Source organism: Ctenopharyngodon idella, chromosome 5 (genome assembly GCF_019924925.1).
Source record: "Ctenopharyngodon idella isolate HZGC_01 chromosome 5, HZGC01, whole genome shotgun sequence".
Taxonomy (NCBI): Eukaryota; Metazoa; Chordata; class Actinopteri; order Cypriniformes; family Xenocyprididae; genus Ctenopharyngodon; species Ctenopharyngodon idella.
Genome location: NC_067224.1, coordinates 23,491,994 through 23,506,477, shown reverse-complemented (window position 1 = coordinate 23,506,477; position 14,484 = coordinate 23,491,994). Strand labels below are relative to the sequence as shown.

Here is a 14,484-nt window from a genome sequence, read left to right as displayed (position 1 = left end):
GTGTTTTTCTTGTTTTTTTTGTCCACACAATGGAAGTCAATCATCCTCAAAACTCACAATATCTCACAATATGTTCTACAGAAGAAAGAAAGTAATAGTTTTAAGAGTTAATGACGACAATTTTAACTTTGCGTCAGCCATCCCTTTAATCTATTTAATCTAGGTTTCTTTAAAAATGTAAATGGCACACATCTGATGCCATAAAGACACTAAGATTAAAGGACTGAAGGTAGTCTCTCAGTTAAACAATAGAAAATCAATTTATCGGATAACCAAGTATGTGACGCTAACAAAGCCATTCTGACATCTCTATTCATCAATGGTGGTTTGTGGGTAGAAAAAAAAAAAACAATTTCTGTAAATGTGTGATTTAACACAGTAGACCTCCAGAAGCAGAGCTTTCAGTTTTTGACTGCTGGAAGAACCTTTGCGCACTATACTACACAAACTAGCAACTGGCAGTTTAATTTTAATCTGATAAATGAATACATGTGAGTAAAATGCTTGTGTAATATATGCATGGCTGTAATCAATGAAATGTAATCACAGTAAACATGATAATTATGGCATTAAAGTTTTTGTCCAAGTATTTCTTTATACTAGTTAAATCTTTCATGTACTCCACAGCAAATCCTTCAGAATTACCTGGAAAGGGATTTAACATTCTTGGTAGAATCTATCAAACCATAAACATTGACAAACTTATCTCAGTGTGGTCTGTAATACATTGTTCTAACTATGTCTCAATTAACTGCAAATAATTATTATATTTTCTGGACGTTCTTTTAAACTGGACTTCTTCAGCCCTCTCTTCCTCACTGCTTTACCAGACATCTTAAATATCCACCTTTCACTACATTTTAACTAGTTTCTTAACACCTAAAGGGCACCCTAAAAAAGCAAAAATTAATAACATTATAAAAATATAATTTAAAATCGCTACCTTTACCTGCACCATGAATCCATCAGTTATTAAAGAGCTCACGCACTGACTGCTAGACTCGGCGCTTCAGTGGCATTTGCAGACACAATCCTTACGGAAAAAAATCCCCAAGCAACTCCCGTCATAATAATGAACCATCTCTATTGTTCAAGATCTTAAATACAACACACCTTTATATGCTATACAAATATATAAATATACAAAAACACATTATTGTTTTCTATTTCGCTTATTATGAACAAGCATTGGCATGCTGATTGGTTTCAACTATTCCTCTCCATGATAAGCACAGTGTCAGTGCAGAGTATTTTGGATATGGCTGAGTATGCAATATTTATTTTGGCTGATATAAAATGCATTTTATTATTTGTTTTCTGTTAAACAGTGTCTGCAGAAATGGGTGGAAATATCAGGTCTAATATGAGCAGGAACTCCAAAACAGAGTCATAATATTCTCATAGTGACTTCCTCCAAGTATGTACTGCTGAAAGGGTCAGGAGAGTTTGTGTTTGGTATGATGGTATTGTGTTAGTTGTGGGGGGACAATAGTTGAAAACAAAGAGCAGGGGTAGTTTGAAACTTGGAACTGTGTAACAGTCATACTGAGATCAAACCTGCTGAGATGTGAATGAGGAATAAGAGAAGGAGGCCACTCTTTTTCTCACTCCCTCTCTCTTTCTCTCCCGCCATTTGTGTCTGCGGGCCTGGGCAAGGTGGTCGCCCCTTTTCTGTTCCACTACAACTTCTGTTCGACCCCTTTTGTTTGCTTAAATCAAACAAACAAATCTTGGAAGGAACTATGAGATTGACGATCTGTCTTTCCAAAAGGACCATCATGAAGGCGGTGCATTCTGATTCTGGTATATGGAGGCCTTCTCTTTCAGGAGGGCCAAACACAGATGACAACTCCAACTTCCTGTAAAACATAAAGTTATCTTTATCAAAACACAAATGTGTGATTTAGCACTATGTAAGTCAATTCTATGCGCTTTACTGAGCATACACTACCGCTGAAAAAGTGGTTGGTAAGGTTTTTTAAAAAGAAGTCCCTTATGTTGCATTTAAACAGCAAATACAGTAATACTGTAAGATAATAAAATTTTAAATAACTGTTTTAATAAATTTATTACTCCAGTTTTCAGTGTCACATGATCCTTCAGTAATCATTCTGATATGCTGATTTGATGCTTGACAAACAATTCTTATAATTATCAATGTTGAGAACTGTTGTGCTGCTTCATTTTTGTGGAACCGTTGATTTATCAGGATTCTTTGATGAATAGAAAGTAAAAAAAAAACAGCATATTTGAAACAGAAATCTTTTGAAATATTATGAACATTTACTGTTACTTAATAAAGTTAATAATATAAAGTTATTCATTTCTTGTTAAAAAATAAATAAATAAATAAATCTTACTGACCACAAACTTGAACGGTAGTGTATGTGTCTATGAGACATTACTGCATGTTGCTTTACCTTCAGGAGGTTCAGACATAGGGGGCGAGAGGCAGTACATGTGATAACCTCGGTCACAGTCATCACAGAACAACAGCTGGTCCTGTGGAAAAGCATATAAAAAACTACATCACAGATAATCCAGATAGGGATATTCAGATACAGAAATCAGCTATGATCCGTTACATCCCTGCTATATAGTGGTAAACCAACTCACATCATTTTCTGATGTTCCACACATGTTACAGCACTTGCATTCAATGCACTGCCAGCGATAGGTTTTCACAGCAGCCATCATCACTGGAGTGAACTGCAGACATGAAGGGTGACCTGAGAATGGAGATAATTTGGTCATTTGGTCAAGAAAATCAAAAGAAAGCAAGCAGGTGAAAGTATGTGTGTTTGTTTGTTTGTTTGTTTTACCAGAACGACCACAGTCTGAGCAGGACACAAGCTCTTCTGATTGGCCAGTTTTCTGGTTTAGGTTGGAATCTCCCAAACAGAAATCACAGTAGTTGTTCGGCAGAGCCAAACCATCTGGGCCCTTCTTTGGAGCTGCCCGAGAGAGAGAAAGAGAACAGAGAATACCTACATTACTTCAAAACACACCAATCATAGCATTCAGTGAAAATTATACAATCCAACACTGTCCCTAAAAGCTAAAAAATCTGTTCAAAACCTAGTTAGCTGCCATGTAGATGGCATTGTGCTGCGACATGCTGCCTATGTAGAGCATTCCAAATCACTCACTTATGAGGTTTCATTTAGAACGGCAGGCAAGGTACCCCACTAGGTATTGAAATAAAGCCATGTTGTCAATAATTAAGTCTACCACACTGTGCCAACCAGTTAAGAGTTTATCAAATCTTTTGTTTTATTGGCATTATATTGACTAAAATATTTCATGCCACTCCCGAGTGACACAAAGTTAAATGTCCTCTGTTCATTTGGCTATCAGAGTCTGTGGAACAACAAGCATGATCAATTTCTTACTCTTTGGTTCGTCCTGTTGGGGTGGAGTTGGTTCGCGAATGTCCATCTCATCTTTCTCCTCCCCCTCCTCCTCGGCCAAGTGAGAGTGGGCATAATGATAACTGAGACCAGGCCTGTTCTTATAGCGCTTCCCACAGACTACACACACACAGAGCACAATGATGGTTACAAGCGCCTGCAATGGTCATATGCAAAAAAAAAAATAAAACATCTGTACTTCAGTCTGTATCATCTGTACACACCAAAAGCTCTGTCTCATGCATGCACCTACAGTCTCATGCCCACATTCTTGCTACTGGACAGTTGAGGGATCATTCCATTGCTCCTGGCTCTCCTGATCTTCATAAATTCTCATTCTTCAACACCATGGCAGATGTTAATATGTTTGCTCATAAGTATGTTTCACTAAACAACAGCGATAATTCACTACAAAATAATCATTCTGTCCTTTACTTAGCCACGTTGTTCCAAAAAGTTATGACTTATTTCCTTGCATATAACCAAGTAGCCTTTCCATACAGTGGAAGCAAATAGTTACCAACCACGATTGGTTCCCATTCAATTTCATTGTAAGGACAAGAGCAGCTTGGTCATTCTGTTAAGCCGGTATCACACTGTACGTTTTTGGCCATGATTTGGCTGTCTGAGACAAATTTTGCGAATTCTAAAAGATTCCTCTGATCCTAGAGTGTGACGTCCCTGACGGCAGGAAATCTGTAGTCTTTGAACACTAGTTTGACATGTTCGCAGACAGCCAATTAATGACTACTGCATTCAAGTTTTACCTCCAAATGAAATTTTGGCAGTGTCAGAAGTTTTGCGGTGCATTCCTGCAGTGTGAGTTCTCCTACGACAACTGTTAAATCAAAAACCAACAGGAGCACAGAACCTGATGGCACAATTAGCGCAACAACAAACCACCACTTGCACCATACACATCGTCTTCATTTTTTTTTTTTTCGGTTTTCTTTTCAAGAGAAGCCATGATCAAAATTAACACTAGAGATTGTTTTTTTTTATTTGCTAGCCACCATTTCGATCCTGCATGTAATGCAGCTCACAGCCGAACGTGTCATGGACTGATGATTTAAAAAACTTGCGTGCATCTGTTAATGAGTCTTGACTGCCGTACAGTCTGACATTAATGACATCTGAGATCCCACAGGTGACATAGCTTATAGCTGGGATAATGTATGATATCATCTATTATAAATCGTACAGTGTGCTCCCTGGCTTTAGACAACACCTTTACTGATCAACACTAAAGAGTTATATGGACTGAATGACATGATGGTGAGTGCACAATGCCAATTTTCACTTTTGAGTGAACTATCCCTTTAAAACCGTAAGCATCACACATTTGGGGAAATGGGATTGATCAGCCCTTTAGCAACTTAAAAACAGAGGCACTATTTGAATCTAATCAGAAAAGGAATGAGAAAAACAGGGAGCGACCTCAAGGTGAAGAGAAGGATGAGTATTACAAGAAGCAACGTAAAGAACTAAGAAACAGAGTTACAGAGACAACACAGAGCAGGTAATGAAGAATAAAGAGGTGAATAAAAGAGGGCAGATAAAAGCAATTGTCAAACAATTTCTAAGTATTAACTGGGGATGGGATATTTCAAAGTATTGTTATAATTTTTTGTGACACGAATAGCCAATTAAGGTAAACGTTTCCCTGGTTCCCACAACTATTTTGAGATAAAAGGAGATCAGAGAAAGTGTGCAAAAAGGAGAAATGTTCAGTAGAATATTTTTTTCCGACCAAAAATCAGAATTAACTAAAAATATGATTGTGCAAAGCACTGAAGTCTAATTCAGATGAAAGAGAAACACTAGAGTAAAAGATCATAATGTATCATAGTTGATTAACTACATACTAAACACAAACAAATTGCAGTATTTTTCTATTACGACCTAGACATGTATATACACTAGAGTTCAAAAGTGAGTTCAGTTAATTTTTTTGAAAGAATATTTTTATTCAGCAAGGATGCATTAAACTGATCAAACGTGAGAGACTTTTACATTATTATGAAATATTTCTATTTGAAATAAATGCTACATTGATATCAACATTGAAAATATTAGGAAATGTTTCTTAAGCACTAAATTAGCATATTAGTATGATTTCTGAAGGATCATGTGACACTGAAGACTGTAATGGCTGTTGAAAATTCAGCTTTGCCATCACAGGAATAAATTACATTTTAAAACATATTAAAATAGAAAACAGTTATTTTAAATTGTTGATATTTCACAATTTTACCGTTTTTACATAATTTTTGATAAACGCAGCCTTGGTAAGCATAAGAGACTTCTATCAAAAAAAAAAAAAAAAAAAAAAAATTGTAATATTACAGTAATATTGTACTGGCAGGTCCCTGCTGATGCTGATTCATAAGATGAATGCAAGTAAATTGTTAGTAAACAAGAGTTGCTGTAAGTATAAAGTGCTTTTCAAACAGTTCACAATAACAACACCTCGGACTGGGAAGTTATATTGAGTCATGCTGCCGCGAACAACCCACTTGAACGTGTCTGAACATTTCACGTGGCCCAGAGGCATTACAGCTTGTTTAGGGGAAAAAAGAAATGAATTCTGTGGAAAATGTCTTCCTGTGAAGCTGCTGTCACACTTAACGCTATTCAGGCAGTTTTCTTTACCCCCCCCAAAGATGTTAACTGTAGCCATCAATAACCCCTAATTTCAAATAAAAGTTCAGTACATTCTTGTCAGGCATAAATCATGTTTGCAATGCACACAAAATAAAGAAAAAGAGGAAAAACCAAGACATGAGCGGATGGGGGAGGAGAAGAAAGACAAAGAGAATCAGGAAAGCAGAACTAGACGGAGAGAGAGAAAGAGCAATATACCTCTTTCAGAAGATTTTGAAATATGCTTTTGTTTGAAAGTGTCTGAAAGAGAGAAAAAAGAAAGAAAAAGGAGAGAAAGAAGTGACAGAAAGACTCACAGACTGACAACAAGAATCAGGAAATCAGGAGAAATAAACTCATAAAGAACATTTGCATCACAGTATCATGACACATTTAAGAGACACAAATGCAGAGAATAGAGATCCAGAACTATGAAAGAACAACACAAAACCTGAAATCAATTGGACATCAAGGTATTTATCCTCAGGTTTACAAGATTAAGACTCAAGATTAGCATAACTAGTTTAATCAGGCTAGATGTGGGATTGTTAAACCAAAGCTTACAGAATAGTAGGCTTTTTTAGATGTTTTCAATAAAAATATAAATTTGCATTTTTTTGTATACTTCTGGCTTCGTGAATAGACAAGAAAGAGCTGACTGAGAAATTATTCTGAAGTTTAGTGTGTCAGATACAGTACAGCTACAGTATAGCTCAAGCCTTTTTATAGCAAAGAGAAGTCGATCTCCAGATGAGATCACCAAGAGGTCACCGGGCTGAGTCATGTGGTTCCCCTGAAAGCCATATATGACTCACTGTCACAGGCGTACGGTCTGTCCCGGTCTTCCAAAGCTGCTGCTGCTTCCAACTTTTTCCGAGCACTGCTGACACCACGACCCTGTGAAACCATTATCATCATCATAACTGTAACCTTTTACAGGGTTTTGCTTAACACAGATTATGTGTACATGATATTTACATGCATGCAAGTTAATAAGATCAAGATCTCACCTTTCCCTTGCCTTTTCCCCTTCTCTTTGGAGTATCTTCTTCATAATCTTCATCGTCCAGATCATCTAGAAAATCATCTGGCTCCAAAATTCTCTACAAACACACACAAACACACAAAACAAATCAGACAGAATAACCAAGCAAGGTGAGATTTCAACAAAAACTGACACCTCAAATCAAAATCATCAGCTGTTTTCAGTACCTTACGGACCCTGCTGCTGGGGTTTAGTGCCCCGGTGGAGAACTCTGTAGAGCTGGGCTCCTCCTCCCCTGTGCGGAGCTCCAATCCGGACCTTTTATCCAGCGGCTCTCCTTTCAGAAGAGCCTCTAAGCTGCTGCCATCACTGGAGAAAACGTCCTTCTTAAGCCCCAGATCCAGCTCTGAAACATACACACGCACATACACATCCATAGGCAACTGCACAGAGATGGATAAAAATGTCATCAAAACATACAGAAACGTAAATTACATGAAAGTGAAACACAAATACCTAGACACAAATCTATGAATGGCTACACATAGGGAATTACATAAACACAACCGCAAACACCACTGTTATTAAAACAGTCTTTCACAAAGGAAGAGAGTGGCTGCATACCGGTTTTTAGAGATGGGAAGGCTAGACGAGGGTCCTCTGGAGGGTGAGCTCTCCTCTTCTTTCTCCAGCGTCGTGCTGGATAAGTGTACAACTGACCTGGGGCAACACCTTTGGTGAGAGTGAGATGAAAAAGATACATGCAGTCAGTCATGCCATGTTTAAAAATAGGCAAGGCACAAAAACACATTTACGTCAAAAAAATATATAATATAATATAATATGTAATTAAATATATATACACAATTTATATATATACATACATACATATATATATATATATATATATATATAAAACATTTAATTTTGAAAACTCTACCGACAACGCAAAAAAAAAAAAAAAAAAGAAAATTCTGTTCTGTAAACTGACCACTGTGACTGAGAGTGTCCCACCTGGTCCTCTGTGTCGTTTTTCCATCCAGAAGTAGCAGTTGCTCTGGGCGACACCTGTCTGAGAGTCGAGGAAAGGCATCCTCACGCTCCTTTCTGCGCACAGACGGGCATTATAGTTGTGACACTGCTCCATAGCATCCCTGTAATACTGCTCACCCAGCCTACAGACACAGCAAGAGACAATAAATGCAACAGCTTGAATCAAAACTAAGTTTAACCAGAGTTGATTTCTGAAACTCACATAGAGTCTAGAGAAGCCATCTTCTGTTGGGCTAAGCGATAGTGTGTCAACAACACACACCCTACCAGTGCCACCCTGAAACCAGCTCAACCCTGTTCGGCTTACCCGCCCGTGAGTGTTTGTATGCAGCAGGAGGTCTTGCAGGCATGCAGCTCAGTCATTGTAACTCTCTCACTCCAGCCACTTAGCAGGTGCCGCTGCCGCCCATCACCCCGGCAACCACTAAGAGCCCCAGAGAGAGCACAGGCTAGCTAAAGCCTGTGAGATTAGAGCACAGACGGGCGTTGATGTCACAGAGGATGAAACAAAAGCTTAAAGCTTTGCAGTGTTAGAACCAAGAGCTCTGAGGGGTTTAGAGCCCAGACAACAAAACAGCCCTGGGATGATTGTCTGCCTCCAAGACGCCAAAACACAGAGCTGCAGCTTCAAAAGGCACTCGCTCAAAGGCGATTCACATTCCACAAACCAACTTGGACAGCATTAAAACCTGCTATTAAGATCCACTTTATGGACAGCACTAAATACAGGTGTAAATGGGGTCCAGTGTTTTGTGAACCAATCACTCAGAATCAGAAATGTGATCACACTAAATTGATAGTGTAAACATTAATGCACTCGGATTCATCCCAGATAATATTCACCTATCAACCTGCTAAAATGTTAAAAGTCTAATTTCATATTGGATGAGGCACATTGTAAAATGACTAGAAACGCACAATCATAAACAGCCGTGAATGCTGTGAAAGTATGCATGTGCTAGAGCTGCATGATTGTTAATAGATTGCGATCTCGATTCAAACACCCATTCAATCTTATTCCTAAATGTCAATGATTCGCTACATCTATTAAACCTTTGACAAGTATGATCACAGAAAACATTCAAATCTATCACAGAAGTATTGGGATAAAAGTTTATAGTTCGGATATAAACACTGACGTCTACAGTAGCGATCAAAATAGAGTGAATCACCTTTTGAAAATAACTTGACGCTTCAAAAAAAGACTCTATTATTTAAATCAATACACGAGTAGGTTGTCATTGAATCATTCAATATATCCATTCAAAAATGCTGATTCATCCATTAATGAAACAAATCAAGTCTTTATCTTTATAATTCATTCAAACCAATTAAAAAAAATTAATTCAAATTAATATTTTTAATAGACTGCAACAACTATCATTTTGTCAGAACTTCTAGTAAATTACATGTTAATTTGTTTAGTTGTCCACAGAGTATTGTGAGAGAATAGTGATATTTAAACAAATATTGTGATTCTCAAATTATAATTGTGCAGCTCTAGCATGTGCTTTTCCAATTTACTGAATTTTCACCCGAGGCGGATCTTAACACTAAGTGTAAACAGGGTCAAAGACAGACACAGATTTGGCTACAGTGTCCTCAAATTAAATCAGTCAGAAGTTGAGGGCTAAATAAGGAACTGTGTCTCCAGGAGTTACCAGGGCTGTCAAACTCAGGTTTGAAATTAATAATTCAAGTTTAAGTCAAGCTTATTTGTACACTTTTCACAATACTTATTTCATAGCAGCTTTATAGAAAGTGCTTGTTTTAATGTTACAATTTATTCTGTTATCAGAAAGAGATGTGTGTCAAGGTAATGTCCATATGGCAGTAATATACAGCTATAAGATAATACAGGTTATGTATATATTAAGTAGACACAGCAAATGTGTTAGGCAGCAGTTACAGCTTATATACAATATAAGGATAATAATACAATACAATAGAGGGATCATATTTGATAGTTTTGTATGTGTTTTGTAAGTCTTTGCAATTGTCAGCATCGCCTGAAATCATCACAAATAACTCACCATTTCACTGCCCTTCATCTAAAAGCTCCTTATTGAACAAGAACAGCTAATTTATATAATGACAGCCTAAACTGCACCAAGAGCACTTCCTGGTTTCGGGACAGTGTGATGTGGCAAAAATCAGATAAAGACCTAGGCGAAATGGTATGGCTAGATCATATGTGTATCCCATTGGTTATAAATGAAAATACTTTTCAATCAGAGTAAATATTTGGTTATTAACATAAACAGTATAATACGAAATGGTCAGGTAAATGTAACCTTCTTCAAAGTCTGTTCAGATCCACACATGACAGAACTGGAATCCAATAAAACAGCTGGTGCTTCCACAACTGAAGACCAGAATAACCAATCAACAACAGCTCTGACAAACAACTAAAACAAACATTTCAGAGCTTTAACATGGTTCCCGCTAAACTTTATTACACCACTGACATAAGCACACTCATTAGAGGAACAGAGAAAGCCTCCTACATGCGTTGCTCCCTGATCATACTGAAAGACGGAAGCTAAATGAAGCATTCACACCAGCGGGGCACAGCAGCTGCTAGTACAGCTAACTTAACCAGAGCTCGGATAACCTTGCCAAACACGTGTATTTAGCTCTCTTTCAGCAAATAACACAAATGCCCATAACGTTGTATTTTTACTTTACAGTTACATATCAAAGTTCAACATGAAAATCTCATATGTAGTCAAATAAGGATGAAAAATACTCACAGCTTGACAACATTCTCCACAACCGCCGCCATCTTGGCTCTACTGTGCTCGCAGCGGGTGTTCTGCGCTTGCGCAGAATGAAGGACCTTAGAGGAAGGTCACGGGTCACGGGCGTTCAGAGGCGGGCGCGTGAAGCTAGAAATGAAGGTTCTTTTCATGTTCAGATATAGGCAGTGAAATACACCGAACTGTTTATTGCTATTATCCCAAAATGTATGAAGACTGCTTCAATCAATCAAAAATATCTATTGTCTTTTAAACAACAAAAGAATATCTGTTATCTTTCAAAACCCTTACAACTTTTTTAGCACAAAAGGAGAAAGTTTAAATACTGTACTGGTTGCTATTGAAGAGTCAAAAGGAGGCTAAAAGGGGTTCATATGATACAACGTCATGCACTATAATAAAGTCTCCTGAAGTGTTGTTTGAGATGGAGAATGACATTTAAATCATTGCTCCCTTTACAGCAAATCGAGCCAGCGAGTTGAATTCGCAAGCGGTGCTCATTGCCAGGGTTGCCAGGTATGCAACAGTTCAATCAACCCACAGCAACATTTTAAAAGTAGCCCAATTCCGCGGGAAAACCGCGACTTGACATCCCAACTTACTGCAGAGTCGAATGATGTCCAGCCCCCCCTCTCCAGAAGTAATGGGTGGAGCTTGAGCTAGTTATCTTTAGGGATAGAGCTCTGGGTAGGGTGTGGTTGGACCTTCACGCTCCACCTATTACGTTTTTATTCTAACTCATACCCCTGGTTTCACGGACAAGGCTTAGCCTAGTCCCATACTAAAATGCATGTTTGAGCTGTTTTAACTGAAAGCAACTTGCACTGACATATCTTAAAATATGTCAGTATCTTAAAGGGTTAGGTCACCAAAAAATGAAAATAATGCCATTTATTACTCACGCTCATGCCGTTCCACACCTGTAAGACCTTCGTTCATCTTCGGAACACAAATTAAGATATTTTTGTTTAAATCCGATGGCTCAGTGAGGCCTCCATAGCCAGCAATGACATTTCCTCTCTCAAGATCCATTAATGTACTAAAAACATATTTAAATCAGTTCATGTGAGTACAGTGGTTCAATATTAATATTATAAAGCGACGAGAATATTTTTGGTGCACCAAAAAAACAAAATAACGACTTATTTGGTGATGACCGATTTCAAAACACTGCTTCACGAAGCTTCGGAGCGTAATGAATCAGCGTGTCGAATCATGATTCGGATCGCGTGTCAAACTGCCAAACTGCTGAAATCACGTGACTTTGGCGCTCCGAACCACTGATTCGATACGCTGATTCATTATGCTCTGAAGCTTCATGAAGCAGTGTTTTGAAATCGGCCATCACTATATAAGTCGTTATTTTTTTATTTTTTTTGGTGCAACAAAAATATTTTTGTCGCTTTATAATATTAATATTGAACCGCTGTACTCATATGATCTGATTTAAATATGTTTTTAGTACATTAATGGATCTTGAGAGAGGAAATGTCATTGCTGGCTATGGAGGCCTCACTGAGCCATCGGATTTCAACAAAAATATCTTAATGGACTACTTGCACAACTACTTCCGCGTTCTGCTTGTTACGGCTCGAGCGTTTCCGGTCAGCGTTCAGCGCACTTATAGAGTACCTCAGGGATGACGTGTTTTTGTAGGCAAAACCCGGAAGCGAGTTAGCATTTTAGGACTTCCGGTTCCATCGCCCCGAAGTCAATGGGTTTTTTGAATGGGTTTTTGCTAAATCACCTGAAATAAGGGTCTGTGGTTAACAAAGCCTATAAATATTTTCACATTTGATCTATGACATAAAACACACCAGTTATAACCCGCTTGTGAATTTTTTAAACCTTTATTGTGTCTTAAAAACGGCGGTTGCTAACAAATTGCTAAAAGGGACTACTTCCTTTGGTGGGGACTTTAGACGTCATCATGACAAACAGGACATTTGGACAGCATTTCTCATGAAAAAGTGGACAAGTATTCATACACAGCGCAGATCATAATCAGTGAGCATGTTTTTAGATAAAGTTTGAGGAAGCTTGTTGGTGGTGACGTTGATCTGCGACCATGGTGTGCTGTAGTCCGTTTATAGCCTACTGTTAGCGTTTTATATCTGACGACTTTATTTAGGCTTCAAAATGTATAAATGTTGTGTTAACTTGTAAAGATTATCTTAATAGACAAAACGTGTAAGTGTCATGACCCTTTGTTAAACACAGAGTTTATTTTTTGCGATTTTCCAAAAGTCTATGGGAAAAATGGCTTTTGATGGGTCATTGGCTTTCGATCGAGGGAACCCGTGCGCCGCTAACTTCCGGGTTGGCCTACAAAAACACCTCATTCCTGAGGTACTCTATATACGAGAGCTTCTCATAAAAACGCAGATTATTAGTCCCCGTGAACCGGAAGTTGCAAACGACTTTCTCCACTTTTTTCTTTATTCTTTCAAATTAATTAAATATTTAACATCGTTAAGGAAGTTTTCACATTCACATTCATTTAATTGTCAGTGAAAAAATGGCACAGAATAGTGACTAAAATTAAATAATAATATTATGTTCATTCTTTTCTTATTCATCACGTCTCACACTGCAGCGTCGCGATCACTGGTAGAGCGCTGACACCCTGTGGTGAAATAATCACGGTTTATGTTGGATTAAAACTTAAAATTCCGTTGAGTTTGGAATGGTCTGTACACGGTAATCATCAGAATATCTCTTCTCCTGTCTCTGAATATGTCTGGAATTTAAAATCATCCCGAGGACTCTCATTTTAAGAGGCGTTTAGTTAGCTATGTGATAACAGCGCATTGAAAATAGATATAACGTTAACAACTGAGCCGTAATATATCAAACCGGATGTGCGTCACGAGGCTCAGTGCAAGTAGTCCATTTGTGTTCCGAAGATGAACGAAGGACTTACAGGTGTGGAACGGCATGAGGGTGAGTAATAAATGACATTATTTTCATTTTTGGGTGAACTAACCCTTTAAAATATGTCATATCTTAAATGTCAATAATTATATGTCAGTGCTATTGTTTTCTCTCAAGATGCACACCAGTAATGTTTTTTCTAAGGCATGTTTATAAAAGATACTTAAATATCCTAATTGAACTAAGGCCCAATCCTGGCTTAATCTCTAAGCCCTGTCTGTGAATCCAGGCTTTAGTGTTGTAGTGTTCACGAATGGACACAATGTGGCACTAGTGGTCAATCTGACGAGACAAGCAGTGGCCGGTTCCATAAACCATAAAACTTCCATAAAGACTAGTGTTACAAGTTAGTCATCTAATTTGTTTTCAGGACTGGCTTACTTAATCATAGCTGCTAAGTTAATACCGTTTCTTAGGAAATAGACTGATCAACCAGCAATTAATTATGGCTAGTCATTCTTACTTTTCGGATTTAAATTAGACCAATCAATCTTTTTATGTGACTGACTTAAAAAAAAAAAGACCCGTCTTGAAGAAAAAAAAATTAGATGACTAACTTGTAAGACTTGTCTAAGCAGCTATGCAATCGGCCACTAGGTGTAGGCTGGTGACTGATTTGGGCCGCTTTTTTTTTTTTTTAATTATTATTATTATTTTATATTGTTGCCAGCCCAATGTACCAAAGTGATCATTTCCGAAT

At 37.8% G+C, this 14,484-nt stretch overlaps 1 protein-coding gene across 5 annotated transcripts; it reads right to left on the bottom strand.

Moving 5' to 3' along the window:
- On the bottom strand, positions 1-11,003 carry dpf2 (double PHD fingers 2). Of its 5 annotated transcripts, XM_051893023.1 has the most exons (13): positions 10,845-10,981; positions 8,399-8,551; positions 8,053-8,213; positions 7,663-7,770; positions 7,266-7,444; positions 7,064-7,156; positions 6,869-6,950; positions 6,273-6,314; positions 3,393-3,530; positions 2,823-2,954; positions 2,617-2,729; positions 2,421-2,502; positions 1-1,859 (listed from the first exon to the last, which is right to left on the bottom strand). In XM_051893023.1, exons 2-13 carry the CDS (start codon positions 8,452-8,454, stop codon positions 1,777-1,779), a joined length of 1,269 nt encoding a protein of 422 aa, XP_051748983.1. In that variant the 5' UTR covers positions 8,455-8,551; positions 10,845-10,981; the 3' UTR covers positions 1-1,776. The 5 variants fall into 5 exon arrangements, with proteins under 5 accessions (XP_051748983.1, XP_051748985.1, XP_051748987.1 ...); XM_051893025.1 differs by lacking the exon at positions 8,399-8,551 and having other exon boundaries at positions 10,845-11,003; XM_051893027.1 differs by lacking the exon at positions 6,273-6,314 and having other exon boundaries at positions 10,845-10,980.
- Positions 11,004-14,484: the final 3,481 nt, after the last annotated feature.